This window comes from Acipenser ruthenus, chromosome 11, assembly GCF_902713425.1.
Source record: "Acipenser ruthenus chromosome 11, fAciRut3.2 maternal haplotype, whole genome shotgun sequence".
NCBI classification, from domain to species: Eukaryota; Metazoa; Chordata; class Actinopteri; order Acipenseriformes; family Acipenseridae; genus Acipenser; species Acipenser ruthenus.
Window position 1 is genome coordinate 38,242,585 of NC_081199.1, and position 21,692 is coordinate 38,264,276.

Consider the following 21,692-nt stretch of genomic DNA (forward strand, 5'->3'; position numbering starts at 1 on the left):
GAAGAGCAGCTCCTGAACCTGGTTTTTTCACAGTATTTGAGAAATTGCAATTAGATTCACTTATTATTATTATTATTATTATTATTATTATTATTATTATTATTATTATTATTATTATTATTATTATTATTTATTTCTTAGCAGACGCCCTTATCCAGGGCGACTTACACTTGTTACAAGATATCACATTATTTTTACATACAATTACCCATTTATACAGTTTTTTTTTTTTTTTTTTTACTGGAGCAATCTAGGTAAAGTACCTTGCTCAAGGGTACAGCAGCAGTGTCCCCCACCTGGGACTGAACCCACAACCCTCCGGTCAAGAGTCCAAAGCCCTAACCACTACTCCACACTGCTGCCCCTTCTGGCGCAGGGTAGGTCGAGCGGATGGCAATCTCCCCAGGCACACACTATTACCAGGACGGTTCCAGTACCCACGGCTCTGCTGGGTGACCTGAGGCAACACCTACAGACCACAGCGGTGGCGGGCAACAGGGCTCTCCCACAGGGTAAAAGGAACGCAGGACATGGCACGCCCACGCAACAGCGTTCTAGGAGGCAGTTCCAGGGCCGTCGCCCTAGGCAGCCACCTCAGAGTGCTCCGCCCCAACCTCAGCAGCCCCAGCAAGGGCCCTGAAGGCTTGCAACCTCAGACCAATCAGTTTTCCTCTCAACAGCTGCAATACTGGCGCGCTTGCACCTCAGACAGCTGGGTGCTCGTCACCGTGCACAACGGTTATGCACTTCAGTTCCGCTTGGGACTTCCTCCCTTTTGAGGAGTCACGAAGACCTTCGTGACACACCCTCTCCAGGTCTTGGCACTTCAGAAGGAAGTGGCTGCCTTGCTGTGCAAGCGAGCCATTCTTCTCATAGACCCCACCTCCCATGGAGAGGGGTTTTACTCTAGGTATTTTCTGGTGCCCAAGAAGGATGGCGGCTTCCTCAACGGCTTCCTGAAAGAAAGGAGGTTCCAGATGCTGTCACATTCTCCAGTCAGTCCGGCCGGGTGACTGGTTCACCACCGTGGACTTACGGGACACGTATTTTCACGTTTCCATTCGTCCAGAGCACAGGAAGTACCTCCGCTTCACCTTTCAGGGAAGCGTTTACGAGTTCTCTGTCACAGATTACGGACCCTAGGACAGTCCCTCTCAAAGCAGCGACTGTCGCACTGGATTGTGGACACAGTCTCGACTACATATGACAGTGCTGGCTTGCCTCCACCTGGGAGGGTAGCCACGCATTCTACCAGAGGGTTGGCTACATCTTGGGCCCTCTTCAGAGGGGCCTCGCTGTCCAATATCTGTAATGCGGCTAGCTGGGCCACACCACATACTTTCTCCTGGTTCAACTGCCTTAATGTGGTAGACCCTTCACTGCCTTCATTAGGCACAGGGTCCTTGAGGTCACATGCTCGCACCGCTAACATTGTTTAGGTGGTTCTGACGCGTCCATCCTAGGCTGCCGTTCCTTGTCTCTTGCGACGGCACTGGTATACATTTCCTACATGTAATGTTTTGGTTGTTGTCTTCGAATTGAAAGGGAACGTTAGGTTACTTACTGTAACCCAGGTTCTCTGAAAGAGAAGACGACCACCAACTGCAAAGTCGCATCGGTCGCCCTCACGGGTTCAATGCAAAAAGAGAAATGGCTTCTGTGGAATGACGGTTTTAACCTCTCGGTAGTCGGGACCGAGGATGTCATCCAGGAAGCAGCCTATCAGCAGCTCTGGTATAGACAGTGAATACCTACCAATAGGCAGGCATATCCCACATGTAATGTTTTGGTGGTCGTCTTCTCTTTCAGAGAACCAGGGTTAGGTGAGGCTGTGTTTTTTTATGCTTTTGGAAGAAAGTACTGTACGTAATCGATCGAGAGCTCCTCAAGCACAGCTATGATCTTTTCTGCAAAACCAGTGGAGATGCAGTTTTGCTTTTTCTGCACTGCTAAATACAGTGACGACGATCTGCAGTACCGTGACGGTAGATCTAAACATTTGCCGACCTACCGACCAGAAGGCTTGTGGGAACGACTTGAGTGGTTTCCAAATGACTGGATTACAAATGTACGCATGTCTAAGGAGTTGTATATGCGTCTTTGTCATTTAATGTCGGTATCGTGAAAAAAACGAGTTGCGTTCGCACTGTGGCTTTTGGGGATACGAACTGTCCCATATTGTTTTATTTAAGTTACAAAACCAAAAATATAATTTTTTTCTTACAACAAAATAGTGCGTTAGTGCGCATTAACTAACCGAACTGAATTAATAACCGCACTCGATACTTGCTCTGAAAAGGATTAACTAGTGCGGTTGTCGCTGCCCATTGTATCCGAACTGTGTGTGTATACAAACCGTATTAAGAGCAAAAGGTGAACTCACAACCGCATTTAGCCTGTGTGTATACGTTAGAATGTCTGTAATGAAGAGTGAAGCAGGCAGTAAAAAACTAAGGCAATCCAATTTGAAGCTATTTTCTCTTTAAGGAACAGGTTCAGTAGATTAGCAATTGTAGAAACAGAACCTTGTCATAGCTGGACAGTACTTTGCAAGGCAAAATGTTCTGAACATGAATTTATATTGTAAACTTCAGCCAGTACACAGCTGCATTATGATTTGGCAAAGATGATCCATGTTTGCTGCTGTGCTAGGTTCCTAACTCACTGATTTGGTTAAAGAAATAAACTGTCCTTATGCTGCCCCCTCGTGGAAGTAAACAGTAGAAAGAGTACCGTATTTCATGAAAAATTCCAACACGTTACACAGGGATGTCCCTAAGTAAGTTAACGGGAGTTTCCAGGTATAACACAAATAAATACTGCAGTACTGTATGCAATTTAGACAATATTACAAATTCACAAAGCTTTTGACATGATAGTGGAGATGATAGGAATTTGGAAAAATGTAGGGTCAAGTACATGAGTACTCAATATAAAATCATTATTTGAATAGTTTATATACTTTATATTAATACCTGTGGCAAAGTGGGAAAGTGTGTGCAGGTGAAGGTAATACAGCAGTGCAGAACAAACAGACAGACAGCGATATCCAGGTGCAAGGGTGTTTATTGATTGTAATCCCCGGGTTTGACCCTCAACCAAAAGTCCTGCTCTTTTTAGACCCACACGTAACACAAAACACATACACAGGTACTACAGTGAGTGAATTGGTGCTTGTGGTGCAAACGACAGTTCTCCGTGAAACAAGGAAAGTGCTGGTGTCCAGGTTTGACGCTGGCCTTCGGCTACAGCTCCGGATCGTGTTAGTAGTCTAAATAACAAACAAACAGTTTTTACTAGACAAACAAAACAAGCACAACACTCACATTCTCGTATCGCAGGGTTCTCCTTCTAGGTTGTTCTAACCATTTACAAAGGAACAGATCAATTTCACTACGTCCCCTATTTATACCCTCCATCACGCCGTTTCCTGTCCGGGGAACCGTAACTCCGCCCCTTTTCTAGATGGCCGACTTCCACCTAACCCTGGGAATAAACTGTTGTGCCATTTAGTCCAGGGTATTCTGTTCCCTTTACACACTGCCCTCGCAGGTCGGGAGGGATATCTAACAGCAAGAATCATTTGATCTCTGTCACATACCTTATACAAATATTGATTACTTGCAATGGCAGCATATTGTTAATTTCATGTGTATAAATCACATTAAACAGATTTGCAAGCAAATATTATGAAAAAGGGGACAAATCAGAGCAAGTCAGATTAGCGTAGTCTCTAATGTTATAGGACTAGCTTGGTCCACTTAAAGTGGATCTTGTTTGGTAAGCTGCAATCAGTACTAAACTTGGTCTTGTTTAATTGATGATCCCAGTGATCTAATCCACCTTGGATACACTGCAATTGGGATTAGCAGTGGTACAGTTAGTCTAACTCACTTAATCACATCAGTACTGTGGACTAAATTTGGTATATTGCAATTGACCCTGATTGTCTTTATCACGTTTGTCTGAGTAGATGAAATATTAGTCATTATAAAGTGTCATTGTTTCGTTGATAATGCACTGGTTGTTCATTGACCAGGTTTAGTTAAGCAATGAAGCTGCTGTTTTCTTAATAACAAACCTGTAGGTCCTGCGCACCATTCAGAAACATGTTTTACCCACTAGATAAAAGGCCAGATTAATCTTTGAAGTGGAAAGCAAATGACTACACATTCATACATAAATGTATGTTTAACTAGAAAACGAAACCAACGGTGTATGTTCAGTTTGTCAGAATATGAAAGAAACTGTAAATGTAAATGTAATTTTAAGTTAATTAATAAAGTCTGGGCAGATTCCTCCCCCAAGATGACTATCCATCTAAATGACACCTGCTCTTCTATCTTGTGCCTGAGAAGTATTATGAAGCTCTGCACTAATTTAGATGCACTTCTACCAGAACATGAATATTAATTTCTCACAAAAAGGCACTTTAAAATTGGTACTTATTATTTGTCACATTGAACAACAAAGAGGTTATGTCAATAAAATGTATCGCCTTAATGCACCCATCATTTTCCTGTGCCTCCCTATGATGGAGGGTTTTGACTGAATAGATACTGAATTGAACCCAGGTAAAAAAACAAACAAAAAAAAACAAACTTTTATTTACTTGATTTACGAAGTGTGTTGTATCTTTGAGCTGGCACCTGAAACATGCTCCAGCAGGAGATTCAGTGTACATTCAACCACACGCCCCAGTTTGAAGTACTGATATATAAAACAGTGTACTTTTGTACTTTGGAGACAAGGAGATGGACTTGTGATCAAAATCATAATTATGTCATTGATATTGGGCTTTAAAATAAACCTGTGTAGCATGGAGGCACTACAATGAAAAAGGTTTGTAGGTTTCAATTATAACTGTTCAGCTCAGAAGAATCTAGTTGTAGTTTAGTATGTTATAATATATGGTGTTATCGACAGTCACAGTAATAATACAAATATACATGCTGCTATAATTCACATCAAACATTCATGAGAGCTACTGTAAGCAGTAAAGCTTTAGTTTTTTTTTTCAATTCTTATTATGATCAACAGCTAGATGGGGCTCAAACTATAGAAAACAGACTACAATATATGGGCAAAGTTTTTTTTTAGAATAATCCTTTTTATTCAGCAATGATGCAAGAGAATATACAGTATGTATTACATCTCTATAGATATTGTATAAAAACTGGTGCTGAATTAGTTTAATCAAAAACATTTATTACAACAGTAATGTAAACAAATGCCTATTTAAATATGACAGCTAATACAAACACTCAATTAAACACCCAATTAATCAATTACATTTTCCTCAATACTTTTGAATGTAATATTTTATAATCTGCTACAAAAAGGCATGTACATTAAGAAAAAGTGATATTAGCATTAAACAACCTTTAGTCAGTATTGCAGTAAGACATCAGTCGTGTATTACATCTTTACCACCAGGCCTGGCCACCATCTTCAGTTGATTCAGCCGAGTTTGAACTTTTGCTCCAAGTTTATTGTTCTGGGATTGTAGATATTGCTCCAGTTGTTGTTCTCTTACATCTCTGTAAAACAAAATGCATACAATGAAATACAACAACAAGAAGAACTCAAAATGTGAGTTTAAATTGTAGTTATCTTATTGATCAGAGTGTTGCCTGGGCGAACATTGCTTTGCACACTTTGTCTTAAAATAAGAGAGTGTTAAACTTGAATTACACAATTCCTTAATTTGAAAACAGCACTTTAATGATTGCATTGAGAAAACAGGAATTTAAAGTGTTGGAGCACATTTTCACGATGAGAAGAACACTGTGGGAAGCACGTGCCTTGCTTCTCAATACTGGATCAGCTTTGAGCTGCACACCTTGCTGCTTATTGCGAACACTGCTGATGTTCCAGAGACAAAGGATTCAAAACCAAATATGTGAACTTTATCATGTAGACATGTGGGATTGTTTTGGGAATTTGAGGAATTATGGACTGCTGACAATCATAGAGTATTGTAATACAAACTTCCCCTTTTTACACTTTTGAAAATTCATATAATTCATAATTGGTTTGATGGCACTGAAAGAAATCAAGTCCAAAAGTGTAGGTAAAATCCTTGGATGTTTTTTAAGTGTTGTTGTTTTAAAAAGTACTGTAAATATTATTAATAACTGATATCATAAACTGAATTCATAAACTAAACATAGGAACATAAATAATTGTGATAAGGGTGTAATGATAAACGCAAACTTATTGAAAGATCAATCCACAATAACCAACCCGGTCCCTACTAGAAATCTGCATCACTGCTTATACTGCATGATTTGCTGTACAATACAAACGTAAATGTTTAGTCAGTTCTACAAATACACTTATACAGTACATGTATTTATTATGACAACCTGGATATAGGTCCATTGGCATATACTGTCGTCTGTAAGGGAGTTTTGCTTTGTAGACATGTACTGCTGAAAAAAAAAAAAAAAAAGGTTTATTAAAAAACAGCAAGAACGTCGCATTTTGTTTTATAAATCTTTGTCAGTTGATCTTTGCATATTTCTGGTAAATATATTGTAGACTCTACAGGGAGGAAAGAAGACCCTACTTGTATAGCTGGTTGAGCAATTCCAGGTTTTACTGTGAGATTAATTAGGCTCATCATGGTTAAGCATGAGGATTGGCTAATTAAGATCACAGTAAAACTCTGAATGACTCAAACTCCTAAGGAATACGAGTGTCATTTCCATCCCTGGCCCACCTTCTGGCTCAGCATTCAGGTTTTAAACAGATATATCAAGGACTACTCCTTTCTCACTGATGGTTTTCCCCATTCATTTTTTGTTATTGTAACCAGGCAAAGACTGTAGTTAGGGAAGGAGACTAGAAAACAAAGCCATCTGTCTATGGCGAGTATAATTATGTGTTGAAAAGAGAAGTACAACAATAAGCTGTGCTGTACTCTTCCACCAATGTACCTCATTCTTCACTATGTATTTTAACATCCTGGTAACCATAATATTATCATTTGTATCTAAGGTCCTTGCTTAAGGGAATTCAATTATTATTAACTAGATATCAATAAAAATAAGAAAGAACATGTTTTTTTGTATTATATTTGTATTAAGTTTACAGTGTTAATAAAGCCAGTTTCAACGTTTCTATCTCTTTATATTGTTACTGTTTGAGCATCAAGTCTGAATCTGTGGAAAACATTGAAGCTTTCGAAGCAAATTACCTCTCATCTTTTGCTGATCTAGCTTTAAGTTGTTCTGTTGTTGGTAGGCTTTCAATCATTGGAAACTCAGCCTTCAGCATCTCAGGTGTGAGAGAAACCCCTTCACTCTCATGCCTGCCACACATGAAGAACAAGAGAACAACCAAGTGAACCAAGTCCACAGTGGCTAACAACATCACACGATAGCTATAAAATAACAAGCAAACAGTTCACTTGGGGGTGGGTTAAAAAAGAAATCAGCACCTGCATTATTCCTGTCCTATGGTAATATTCAATCAACATTTAGAAATACTAAAATAAACTACATTAATTCAATAATACTAGAGTATCTTCATTTCAAAATTTAGCATTCATTGAGTGTTTTGTACTTATGGACGGCATTGAATCAAACTTTTCTAATGCATTTTAGAAAAACAAACAAACAAACAAAAAAGATCTGGAATTTACAGACGGTGTAAAACAACACAAATAAACAAAACACACACATGCTCTGTTAAATATTACACATCCATATTGTTTTTTATTTAGGCAATTTGCTTACATGGCCTCCAATATATCTTCTTTGATCTCTTCTGGTAAGCCATCCAGTGTGGGAGGGACTGCAGTAGGAAGCAAATCTGTGCCAAAAGGGTCTGATCTAAAGTATACAAAAAATAATAATCAACACCTTGTCCCAATAAATCATTATCAACTGGAGAGAATCATATGTGTTTACTACATAGTCATAACATAGTGAAATGATGGACATCAACTAAAAGGCGGTAATGAAATAAAAGGGTTTTGATGACATTTTAAACAAAATACAGCTCTTGGGTTGAGTAATGTATAGGTTGCATTGGAATTTGTGTATATTGTCCTGCTATATATTATGATATCTAGATTATTATTTGTATGCATTTATGTAAAAAAATATATACATATCTACCCAGAGAAAAAATAAAATCTTGTATTCATAATTTTTAAAAGGGTTGCTTTTTTAAAAAATGATTTCTTCAGTATAACTGAATCTTTGTTAAAGGTTGTTTCAAAATGGCCTTTGTTTCGACAGTGACTTCTTAATCGTATAATCACAAGCCTGAACTTGAAAAGTGTTAGCTTTGAAAAGAACAAGTATAATAATTAGCGATGCTTCCATTTTAATTGATTATCTGTCTTCAGTACTTACCTTCATTCAGTTAACACAGCAGACAGAAATGCTTACAGTATGTTATGTGCAGAACGTCACATTTATCAAACTACGGTGAAACACAACAAAGCCTGATGTGTGGCTGACTACCAGAAGTGTAATCAAAGTACATGCATTTGTACTGGGTAACTGGCTCACTGAAAGTTTCCACAATTAAACACGATCAATCACCAAAGGGCCATTCAGTGAAGACTGAATTCCAGCATGCTTACCCTCGAGGTGTCCATGAGCTGGTCAAGGTTGCAGTGAGGGACAAAGCAGCAAGAGACGCAGACGGAAACTTCTTCCATGCCATTACACTGCAAATCACCTCCTGGTTTAACAAGAATCACTTAGTCAGATTCCTTGAGTACTGTATCAGTGCTATACTTATATTTTAACAGTATATGAATCAAATGTCAAAACCCTAATCTACTGTTAACTTAATGAAGTGATGTCATGCATTCTGTTCCTGTACAGCTAATCACAAAAAAAGAGTCATTCAGAACATTTCATATAAATATGAATTAATGGACTGGAGGCCCTTCAACGTAGACTTAAATACCGTTCGTACAATGAGCTTGTTCGTCTCAGCTCAGTAGTAAGGCAGGACTGATAACCACATTACAGGAAGAGTGTATTAAGGGATGTGTGATTCAGAACTGAGTGAATTCGATGCTCTATTGTAAAACTGCTGTTATAAATCTTCAGGTTACGCTTTAAGGTATAAGCTGTATCAGTGCTTCTGTGTCTTTTCTTGTATAAACCAATAGAAATGCCTTTCATCTGGGTGTTTTGTTTGTATGTATGTGCTGAAACTGTTATAAAAAATAATTAGAAAAAAACAAACAAAAAAATGAGTGTCTTATGTGTATATCATATGTTTTAATAAATAAATACTAATTTAGTTTGTATCATTTTCTTTGGTATGTGATATTTAAATACTGTACACGCACAGAAGCTTTTATTCCATGCATTAAACTTTCAGTAGGAATATTAAACAATATTTAATATTTATGTAAATGGAAGTAAAGGTGTTTGTATAAGCTGTTTAAATAGCTTCCCAAGCACAAGCAGTGTTTTCTGTATATCCCAGTGAACTGTTGAAAAATTGCTTTTATGCAATTTGTGTACTCCATGTTTTTTTTTAGAGGAATGGCTATAATGCAAGGCAGAGGCCCTCTAAAGCTAACAGGGCTTTCATACACAATGGTGTCTATTCAACTGATCTAAACGGTAGCAGATCTAAGACAGAGATACACTAAAGATTACACTAAATTATATCTGTTATATCTTTTTCATAGCCTTGGTGCAGAAAGGTCCTGAATAATATAAACAGTGTAATTATTTAGATTTGTATAACATTTTGATTGGTTTCAGGATGATTAACTATTGTTGTGGTCAATCACCTAGCTGGCAGTGGCAGCGCTTTGGATAATAATGCGTAAATTAGATTATTTTATTTAGCAGACGCCTTTATCCAAGGCAACTTACAGAGACTAGGGTGTGTGAACTATGCATCAGCTGCAGTCACTTACAACTACGTCTCACCTGAAAGACGGAGCACAAGGAGGTTAAGTGACTTGCTCAGGGTCACACAATGAGTCAGTGGCTGAGGTGGGATTTGAACTGGGGACCTTCTGGTTACAAGCCCTTTTCTTTAACCACTGGACCACACAGCCTCCTATGATTACCAGCACACGTTTGACTCAAATAAAAGTGGTTTAAATATTTACCTCTCGATCAAGAAATTTCTTCTGTGTGTTGGGAACATTAGCCCTTGCTGCAGCATCCTTGATGACAGTGTATCTTGGGACTGGGCACAGGTGAAATTCAAGGTCAGTCTCTAAGTAGGAGAGGGGCTGCTTAAATGTATAAAGACCTGGAGCAGGATTCTGAAAAAAAAAAAAAAAAAATAGAACAGGTTGTCATGATTATTAAATAAGTTTCAACCTAAAAAAATATATATTTCTCATTGACAGTCAGAATCGCTTTGTATATTATTGTGTACAATGCTGTCTCTAATATATTTTAAGACTTTTACAAGCTTGTATTCAGTCCCAAAAACAAAATACCCAATTTACAGAAAGCCATAATTACCATACATTTAGAGAATAATGAACACTCTTTTAAGAGAGGTTTTTGTATGTTATATACAACAAGTTGGGCAATCATCAGTTTACAAATGTAGTCTACAAGAGGTATTCTTTATATAAGGGGTGTGTGTTATGTACAACAAATGATGGTAAACCAAACCCTTTTTTGTGCCTTTTTTAGCCTGTCATCAACATTTCCACAAACAAAGGCAACCAATAGTATATCAAGAGATCCAAAAACATCTCCCCCAAATATAACCAGCAATGGCTTTATTTAGTGCCAGTTGTTATTGTGTTAAAGATTAAATGAAAAAAAAAAACACTTTCTATTTCTTTTTCACTTACGAATATCTTTAGAGGATGGCACTCCGGGGGTCTCAGTAGAGCTTCAGGTGGGGTTAATGATAGAGCAGCAGAAGTGTTTTTCTCCCATTCCAGGAACTGCTGCTCCTCTAGGTCAACTAACTGGGTTGCAGAAGAAGGCCAAGTCGCTGCTGGGATCAGCTCATCCTAAAAAAAGAAAGCAAACATGTAAATATTTCTCTGTAAGATTTACAGAGGGTACGTGCTCTTAATAAAAACACAATAAGCATCATACATTTTGGTCAACAAGCTGTTTACTTTATTGAAGATGTCGGTAATAAACACATTGCTGGAGTATACAGTAAATCAGCACATAGATTGGATGAAAAATCTCTGGTGTGTATCAAATAACCTTTTATTTAGGAACTGCATCTAAACTCAACCGTTTTACTTTTATTTTTTTTTACCCAAAGTATACAGATAGTAGTATATCCAAATATTTTTGTTAATTGTGTAGGTTGTCTTTTACTTGCCTACTGCATTTGTTTGGGTAGGATGCATCATCATTTCAGCAGGATTGTTTACACTCAACAGCACTTCAGGGTTCACATACTTTGATGCAGTTGAGATAGAAGGGTAATTGTAGCATAACCTAAACACTTGGTTTTCCAAAACACAATGTGGAATGTTTGCTTCTGTGACTGGTAAAATACTGTCTGTGCAGAAGAATAGGCCAAGCTCTGGGATGCTTGTGAATGTCAACAAGGCCTCTTGTCTGTCATATGTGCCCCTTGTCTGATTGTTTCTGTCACTTATCATTTGTAAATGTTCCCTTGGCTTCTAATGTGAAGATGTAAGTGTTGTCTGAATGGACTTTTTTTTTTTTTTTTTTACTGCATTGTATACTCTTACTGCATTGAGTTTTTGCTACATAATATAATTAAGCTACAACACCAGGGGCTGTATGATAAGAAAAGGTACAAGTGTTACAAACAACATCATCTTTCAAATGAAAAGCCAACCCTTTCATAAAGAACTTAACACATTTAAATGGCAGCATATGTATTAATACAGGTTAGTGCGTATTTTCATTGAGGACATCTGGTCAATAGAGATAAAAATCACACTAAACAAATGTTTTCAGATCTCCAGTGACGTACAGCTTTTTGATTTGAAGTGAAACAGCTAGCTTGGTTTACCTCAGCACCTGACCTAAGCGGTCGAGACAGTGTTTGGGGAACATAACTCGTTGATGCATCAAGGGCTGATTCTGTTTGATATCCCATCAGTTTGAAGTGCTGGGGAACCTAGGATTTAATAAAATGTAAAAATGTACAAGAGAACACACACATCTCATTCAGATTTAGTTAGCTGAGAAAACCAATAAAAGTTAACTTGGCTATAGATTTTCAACAGCTGTTTTAATCATTAAAATGGAACCACAATGCAATTCATTAATACATTGTATTATTATTATTATTATTATTATTATTATTATTATTATTATTATTATTATTATTATTATTATTATTAATAATAATAATAATAATAATAATAATAATAATAATAATAATAATAATAACAGCAACAAAAGAGCTTTTTAGGTTTAAGGATTTAAAAATGATGGAAAGACAATCACAAACCTTTAAGTTGTAGAATGGGACTACTGGTTTAAATGTTAGTTCAGTTGGTTTGACAGGTACAGGTCCCAGGGCATGAGGAGCCTATAATTAGAAGAATGCTCTTATTAAGAAACATTTTAGATATTTTTAAATACAAGTTAACCCCTAAGCTAACCACTACAAAATATATATTTGTTAGTTTAACATTATCCTTCTAGACAACCCTTTTCCTTGTCCTGCCAAACTATATTGACCAACAGATGTTGGACATGTTTATCTCAAAGTCCACACTGGATCAACACATATCATGGAACTTAAAGATATTGTACAAGATAAAAAACAAATGGTCCTTGGTACCCTTGAAGAAGATCATACAGAACATACTCAAAGAAAAGACAAATGCTGTAATTTTCTTGCAGGTGGTTAACGCTATGGCATACAACTAATGAGAATTGGAATTTACAAGATTACTTACAAGTTCATCAGTCTGGTTGGGAGGTGTGTAGATGGGAAAGGAGAAAGGAAGCAAGTTTTCCAATGACAGTTTCATAAGGAATGGCTTATCTTCGACACCAACAGCTGGAAAGTCCGTACTGGAAAAGCTGTCCTCTGATGAATGCAAATACAGTTTTTGTTAGACGTCTGTATTTTATTTATATCTTTTTTAAAATAACATTCTAAATGTTAATAAGAATCAACACATTAGAAAATATTTTTTTTTCCGAGTCTGTACCACAATCATTATTCTTAGAGTTTACTAATTGGATAATTTGTTGGTTGCTTACCTGCTCCTGGTGTTTTACTGGTCTGTCTTTTAATACTTTGAACTAGATCGTTTAACGAAAGCAGTCTGTTGTTCATCCGACAACGTATCAAGATCTAGGAAATTGAACATACTGTGACAGTATTCAAAAAGACTGAAATGTATATTAATTAAAATTATTTACAGAGTTAAATACTGGGTACTCAAAACTTACAAAGTTTATATGGCACTTACTGTACATGCAACAAACCTTTATAAAATATACAGGCTTTATTATTAATATTTATTTTTTATACAGCATTTCATTTTATGTATCATTTTATTTAAGGAAGTTGTATGCTCAGTCGGTAAGCAGATGCTCTGGTCAGAACAAAACCTATTTTCTTAAACATGTGTCTACTGATAAATGTAGGATGCACTTAGTCATACATTTTTATTGGAAACGATGTTAATGTTTACCAGAGTCCTCCTTTCTGCCGATTAATCCAAAATTGCCCTCTGGCAGGATAATAACTCAGGAGATGTTCTTTAATATGTGCTATTAAGTCATAGAGCATGGATCATTAGGCTTTATTCCTATATTTAGCAATGCCAACTCTTTTTAATGTGCAGGCTGACTGCTTACAGTACATAATAACCCTATCTTTAGTCATCATAACTGAAGCAAGATGGCTTTCACAGTTTGGCTTAGACATGCTTATGGTTCTTTGTCTTTTTTCTAAATATAACTGCACCTCTCAAAATATAAAGACAACTGTTTGGCACAATGATGCCAACACTAATAAATGTCTCCAGTAGGTGATAATTCCTCAGATCGTTTGTAAACATGTATTGTATAGTTCAAAGACGGATCAACTTTTTGGGATGCAAAGAGTGATGCTTCTAAACAGTGAAAGTGTGCCTTTTTTACATCCCTGTAACCACTGACATAGCTTGCATGTGCTTTATAAAGTGATTAGCTTATGTGATCATTTGATTTGGACTGTTTTACAGACTTATTCGTTATGGCTGTCTAATAATAAACACGACTTTATGTGCATATAATTTGTAAGACCATGTTTAGCAAAATGCCATCCTACTCTGCATATTCACAGTGCTGCCATTGTGCCCATAGTACATTGTACAAGATGGTTTAATGAGAAAAAAAGACAGCAAAGACAGCTTCTACTTTTCCTGTGCTTTAGTGATCATAAAAGGTTATGTGCACATTTTCATACATACAGGGCAATGGCTTGCCTAGTATTCATCAACATACATATAAGCTGGGTTCAGCTGCAGACTGGGGTATGTACAGGTTTCAGGCTTCCATTATAACCACTGTGATATAATGATTGATCTACAAATATGGGATTAGGAATCAACAATTTGGCATAGATAAGTGTTCTCAAAGCTGAATGTGAACTTGGTTGCTACAGTGTATTCCTGAAAGAGATCGGCCTGGGGACATCAAAGACAGTCAGCAGCACACACACACCCAAGGAACACATAGCAGTGCATGCTATAAAAACAATATTTCTGTTAATTTGCGTTATAATAAAATCGCCTGCACTAAACATTCATAACTGCACTTCATTTTGCTGTGCACATATATCAGTACTTTGGGCTTTGAGATTACAAAGGTTGAAGAGAGATAGTAAATATCCACTTTCTTCATAGGGCAAAAGCTAAATAGAGCTGAACTTTAAGACCTATTTCATTTCAGGGTTTGCTCTCTTAAACTGTCTAAGTGGAGTTAGACAGGAATACACTTTGTTCAGAGAATGTGTTCTACTAGAGGTATGTACAGATTCCATAAACATAGACTCTGAACTAATAGTAATAAATACTTAAGGTGAACTTGAGGAGGTTCCAGTATTTGTTTAATTTGTGGGTAAAGAAAATAGCACCTGAAAACAATGTTGATGGTTGCTATCCAATAGACAGACTAGATTACTAGTGATTATACAGAGTAAAAGCCTTACTTTTAATTATATATATATATATATATATATATATATATATATATATATATATATATAAACAATTAAATAAATACATTTAAGTTTTGGACTCAAACGCTTTTAAAGCTGTAATGGTAACATACCTTTCGAGCAGCTTGTTGGAAATGACTTAGGGCTCTGTGTCTGACTTCCCAGGGGTTGTTTGAATACACATCAAATTTTGGTATGGCGGTAGGAAACTGAGACAGATTTTAAAATCAAAACATCAAAATTATTTATGTATGTCTATATATGGTCTGCATATACTACTTCATGTAAATAATATATGTACAGTTTACAAAACTAATAATCTACATAACGTAGACATGTGGCTCCCAAACTGTGTGCCAGGATCCAGAGGTGGGCAGTAGAACCCTACTGGGTTGTCCAAGGAAGAAAGATTACAGAAGGCTGTATAATTCAAATATTTATATTTATGTCTCATTAACAGCTAAAGGGAAGCTAGTGGCAATACAGTACAGTAGAGTCGTTTGACAGAGGAAAGACCTTTGTTATTTTGAATGAACGCTTGACATTTGTGTTACATACGTGTTAATGTTTGAACAAAAAAGTATTATAGTGGGCTGCTGTGCCAAATGGAGAGCAAAAAAAGTCTGATTCTAGGCTACACCAATTATACTGCATGTGTGATATCTACATTGGTAGAATCAGGTACATTGAAAATATAATTTATTTTCAAAACTAGGCAAAGTTGTTTACTCTATACTTGTTAACCAAGTGTGTTATATTTGCTGGTCATGGTCATTTACATACAAGTGTATTTACCTGCCCCGCAGTTCGCAGAACTCGTCTGAATGATACCCGAGATTGGGTTCTTTCCAATTCTTTTTCGATAAATGGGTCCCCTCTTTTTACCTAAAAAAGGGAAAACATATCTATGCAGGTTATTATTTTAACATTGTATACATCAAGTTTAAAAAATGAGAAACAGAAAAGATGTATTTAAAAATGCATAAAGAGAATATGTGTAAGACAGAGAGAAATGATTGACAAATATCCCAGATACTGTTATCAAACAAAAATGCAGTCTGGATATGTTTAGAAAGCAAAGATGTTCTTAAGCAAAGGAAACATTTACACTCATGTGTTCAGTTACATATTATGTATGTTTTAAGCAGCCACATTTTATTTTTTTTAATTCAGGATGACGCGTAGTAAATTTAAAGTGATCTATCATGACTGGCAAAGTGTCAAGATTCCAGAGGAAAACTAGAAGAGGAGAAGATTTTTTTTTTTGTAATAAACAAACCATGGATCCCACAAAATGGTACTTGTGTCAGTATAAACAACAGCATGGGAACTGATAACGTATGACAGTGTGCACTGGGTGTGTGTGCAGCCACATATTAATTTTAACATGCTGTCCAAACACTTCTTTATATATGGCCTTGGATGACTTGGTTCACCTTGTATTCATGCTGTGATATCTCTCTGTCCACCAGAATTTGCCTTTTCAAAGGTGTAGAAATTGGATCTTTGCCAAGGTGCACTTGCCTAAATTAAGAAAATAATAATAAAATAATAATAATAATAATAATAATAAAACACATACTGCAACTCCAAAGGCTAAGATAGGACACTGCCATTATTATATTTGTTACAGCATTATCATCAGTTAAAAGGAATAAATAGTTTTAAAACATAAAAAAAAGAATCATTACCTTTTCAGTCAAAAAAGAGAAAATAACTTTTAACACATCGTTCCAAGTTAAATTATGATTCTTTAAACAATAAATTAGCTATGACCCAAGGTGAACTATAGATGTAAAGTTGAGGAAATTATGTGAGGAGACTGTAAGAAACAGCAAGTTACCACAGTTATTCAGCTTCTCAGGGATCTACACTGGCCAGACACATTGCCATTTTAGTTTATAGCATGTATATAAAACCTCCAACTCCATATATGGATATGTGTGCTTTTCTTTTCTCACCAAATGTGCTGTAAATGGTTAGCATATAAGTTCAGTTCACAATAATAAACATATTTTTTTTAATCTTCTTTTAATAAACGATCCAGGATAGCATTCTGTCACTTCATTCTTACCATCTCAGCTGATTGGCTCTTTCTTCCAGGACATCAAGGCGAACCCTTTGCTCAAATGAGGCTTCTTTCATTTGTCTTGTTTTGAGCCCATCACCGGCATGGGACAGTGCTTAATGCAAGAATAACAGGAAGAATAAAACATGGACACAGGAGACATCTGTGACACATATTTAACTAATTACAAATACTTATAGACATTAAAATGTGTTAATACTTTCAACTGTAGGAAACCAAACATGTACACATTATTAGTAAGATAATTACTTGTGATTCCGGTTTCTTATTGATTGGTTAGTAAAACGCTTTATTGTACTTTCAGTGTGTAATAAAATATAATGCTATAGCTTGCTTACTTAATGTTAATCATACACTTATCAAAATAGGTAAAACATATTTAATTAAATGCAGATACTCCTGCTCTTAATTCACATTACCTTCTTTCATGTCTTTAGCCCGTAGCTTTCCTGGCTGCTCAATTAAAACCTTAGCCACAGAGCTATGATTTGATAAATCCACTGGAAGTTTTAGGTTCTGGTACTCAATCTCCTACAATTAGTCAAAGGAAAATGTTAATGTCATCACCCCATGAAAAAAGATACAGGATTTCATTATTTTAAAATTGCTGCTGTTTCATTACCATTGTTTTTTCAGTAGACTGCACAGGTTTTAATTTTCTTTTTGCCCTGGATAAGTGTACCAGTGATATTTTCCGGGGATCAAGCTGCTGCTTTAATAAAGCGTCTTTTGTTTCCTCATCTTTGTTCCTGGTTCTGAAAAAAAAAAAAAAAAAAAAAAAAAAAAAAAGGGATATTTGAAAAAGGTCTGCATCTTTGATATGTCCAGAGGTTAAAATAAACATCAGTGAAATTATTCATCTCCACAGGGCAACAACCTGCAATGGAACTTTATTGAGAGAATTATAAAATACAGCTGTGTACCAAACATAACAAAAAATTATTTAGTTTTTTGTTGTTTTTTAATTTGTTTTATACCTTGTGAGACTGAAAAAAAGCACTTTTTAAGCAACAGTGATAGGGATGGAAACTGTGTTACTTTTTATAATCTGTATTTCTACTGCTAACAATTATAGCGATATATCTCTTCTGCAATTGATGAAGATACATGCCATGTGATTCGCCTCTTGTGCTGTCTCTCTCTGACACTGTAAAAGTCAGCAGAGAACAAAAGTCTTTGTAACCTTTGAATTGCATTTTAAGTACAGGCCAGATATCCGCACCTAATCATATTATAATTAATTTTAATCCAGCCTGTTATTTATTAACCTCTCAAAGCTGTAAACGTGAGTTAAAACAGAGTTGTGGTAATTGATTGATTACAGTAATTTTCTCATGGGAACTGAAAAGAACAAGTGTTCAAATTCAAAGGCCGATGCAATGTTAAAGTTCAATATTAATGAAAAGCCTACAGTATTCTCTTATATAATGAAATTAATATTGGTTGGGGTTTCCTTGCAGTTTAGAAACTCCAGATTCTCTCTCCATTGTCGTGAGAATGTGACATAGCATGTATGTATCATGCACATTCCTCCTGTTATAAGAAGTGTGTGGCTGAAAAGGGTGGGTAAATCGTCTTCTCACGCTAAAAAGAACAGCAAATCGACCAACCACATAGGTTTTTTTTGTGTGGAAGCAAGTCCGAGGCATGTTCATGATATTTTAGCAGTGAAGACTCTGTTTCTGTTTGCGTAACTTTCTCCTATGACTAAAGGCTGTGTAAGCATGGAGGTTGGACATTACATTTTTGTGCAGTATGGAATACAAAATCTATTTTCATACTGCAGCTTACACCTGTAGTATGCATGATGTAATTTGAATTTTTTGATCACTTTATGTAGCACATGTTCAGAAACATGGCTGTCTCTTGTGGAGCAGACAATATCTGATGAAAGTAGTACTATGTATGACAACCTTCACCGATAAACCTTAGGATTTTCAAACACTAACTTCAATCAGAAAGCTCCATTAGCAGGCAGTACTACATTATGTTATATACATTAAATGTTTAGTTTAAGTTTCAGTTTACATAGCCTCTATCGTTCACTACCACTTAAAAAAAATGAGTAATAAATACAAGTTTCGCCCCCCCCCCCCCCCCCCCCCCCCCCCCCCTCCAGAAGAAAACGAGTCTCACATTGCAGAGTGGGATGTGAGAAAAGGCAGGTTACTGTGAATCTTCTTGTGGGAGTCTGGTGTTTCTCTAACTTTCCTAATTGTAATCCCTCCAACACACATAGTATCTATGCTAATCTCTTGTACTTAAGATCCAATGGAAACAAGTCTACATAAAACTCTGGCAGGTGACAGAGGAATTGTATTACTGCTAGTATCCTGGGTGACTATTAAAAATTGTACTATACAATACTGAATGAAGTAAATCATATTAATCACATATTTAACAATCTGATAAAAAACAAACAAACAAAAAAAAAACATGTATTTATTTTGCCTATCATTATCTCTAATGCTGAAATTAATGAAAGGTCTAAGAAAGACATTAATCAAAGAACTTGACATGATGGAGACGCTCTAGTTATCCAAAACTAATCAACATTATTCTTGTTAGCTTCCTTCATCCTGACAATCAATGTTTAATTAAACCAAATATCTGTACTACAATTCCAATTAAAGCACAGCATAATTACATCATTACATTTTTACCTAAAATATTTCTACTATGACAGTACAATTTAATCAATTAAAATATACAGCAAACATAATGCACTAAAAGAAAAAAAGGGACATAAATAAAACTGTAAAGCTATAACTAAAATCTGAGGCATGTGCTATAACCCTTGTGACAGCCTTCCAATAATAAGATGAACGGTAGTCAGTAATATTAAGCAAGAGTTCTGTTGTCTAGAAAAACATAAATTATTGACACATCATTACAGATTAACTGATACATACAGAAGATATGAGCTGAAGCAGTGTAATGCTTTAATTAAAATTCCTTTTGAAACATATCGGGAGCTGGCCTTCAATTTTTAGAAAAATACAGCAAATATGGGCAGGGTCAGAGAACATGTATAACAAATTAATAGTTAACAACACATGCGTTTAACAACTGAACTACACATTTCATGGTGAAAAATCTATATAGATTCTAGTCCAAGAAAAACCTATTGTTGTCTTGCTGAACAGATAAAGGATTAGAAAGAAGTAGACCAGGGTTACCTTAGTGCAAGGCATGGAGATGATGTCCCAGTGAACGTGCAGACATAAGGCTTTGAATTGAATTGTGAGATTACAAGCTGCATTGTTGTCTGTGTGGTGCCATACTCAAATGGGGTAAATGTGACAACAACATCTATCTGCCCATTTGCTGGTATGATTCCTAAGAAACATAAAACAGTGATTCATGTACCTTTAAACAGCATGATGAATACAGCTCCTAAATATAGAGACTAGGAAGGAACTAGTCTTTTAGAAAAAATAAAGATATTGGGGGACATGTATCAAGATCGACCGACACAGACCAAATGAGCTACCTCAACTGAACAATAGGTAGATCATTTGGAGAGGCAATGACCCGTGTTGACTAAGTGTCTTGACTATATTATTATTATACAACAGATAAAATCAAATATACATAATGAAAAGGACATAATTAACCAAGTTTATTATTATACGTCCAATACAAACAAATATACATAATGAAATAGCCGGTATCGAGCTATAATTTCATCTTCAGGGAGATCAAAAAGGGTAATGCAGACCCTAAATACTCTCCTTCTCAGTATCTCCCTCTGTAGTTGGGTTGTTCAGGAAGGTTAGGAGTCTGAACTCTCCGTTGTAAGAAATGCCCCTGAAAATTCACGATATCACTAATTTCACAGAAATCGTGTATTTGACTGCCTACCGTGTAAAATATGCATTTTATTTTCCTGATAGTTAATTTACATTACTGTACTGTTCACCTCCCCTGTTGATTTCATACTTTTATCAAGTAGAAGCAGTGCTATAGTAGCTGTGCACGTTCCGGCTCAATGCCATGCATTTGGTTACTACGACAACACGTCAAACAAATACCAGCTTCATGACTGGCGAATTCGTCATACTGTATAATGGCATTTCTACATACTACTAATATACAGTGTGTATAAAGAAAAACACAAAAGCTTCGGTTTTGTCATTTCCATGTTTAATATTTTGGGATTAAAGGCAGCAAAATAGGCTATAAATTACACAGCCATTTTAATTGATGTGTCATCATAAGTTTTAAATCACACTTCGGAGATCGGGACTTTAAAAGAGATCTGATTTTGACAAGCAGCAATGGTCATTGTCTCATGAAGAAATGCTTCAAACTGTTTGTCTAAACAGCTAGTGTAAGGCTGAAAATCCGGAGTATATCATTTTGCTTAAATTAGCTCAGATGAAAAAAAAAAATCTGTTCTAGTAAAAGATAAAATGTAGTTTTGATTGTATTTTGTCCACTACATAATATACCATAAACACCTAGAACATAATGTATAAAA

At 36.0% G+C, this 21,692-nt stretch overlaps 1 protein-coding gene across 5 annotated transcripts in view; it reads right to left on the minus strand.

The window, feature by feature from the left end:
- Positions 1–5,107: 5,107 nt before the first annotated feature.
- Positions 5,108–21,692, minus strand: part of cfap221 (cilia and flagella associated protein 221) — a 29,237-nt gene continuing 12,652 nt past the window's right edge. For 4 of the 5 annotated variants that reach the window (XM_059033881.1, XM_034044261.3, XM_034044260.3 and 1 more), the window contains 18 exons: positions 20,389–20,548; positions 17,832–17,964; positions 17,629–17,740; positions 17,195–17,303; positions 16,557–16,644; positions 15,916–16,005; positions 15,234–15,329; positions 13,173–13,266; positions 12,863–12,996; positions 12,409–12,489; positions 11,965–12,072; positions 10,808–10,972; positions 10,103–10,261; positions 8,600–8,700; positions 7,743–7,838; positions 7,202–7,315; positions 6,369–6,434; positions 5,109–5,540 (listed from right to left, as the gene is read on the minus strand). In XM_059033881.1, coding sequence (XP_058889864.1) covers positions 5,408–5,540; positions 6,369–6,434; positions 7,202–7,315; positions 7,743–7,838; positions 8,600–8,700; positions 10,103–10,261; positions 10,808–10,972; positions 11,965–12,072; positions 12,409–12,489; positions 12,863–12,996; positions 13,173–13,266; positions 15,234–15,329; positions 15,916–16,005; positions 16,557–16,644; positions 17,195–17,303; positions 17,629–17,740; positions 17,832–17,964; positions 20,389–20,548 — 2,039 coding nt within the window. In that variant the 3' untranslated portion in view covers positions 5,109–5,407. Of the gene's footprint in view, positions 5,541–6,368; positions 6,435–7,201; positions 7,316–7,742; positions 7,839–8,599; positions 8,701–10,102; positions 10,262–10,807; positions 10,973–11,964; positions 12,073–12,408; positions 12,490–12,862; positions 12,997–13,172; positions 13,267–15,233; positions 15,330–15,915; positions 16,006–16,556; positions 16,645–17,194; positions 17,304–17,628; positions 17,741–17,831; positions 17,965–20,388; positions 20,549–21,692 lie in introns of all 5 variants that reach the window. The other variant, XM_059033882.1, reaches the window with a different exon arrangement.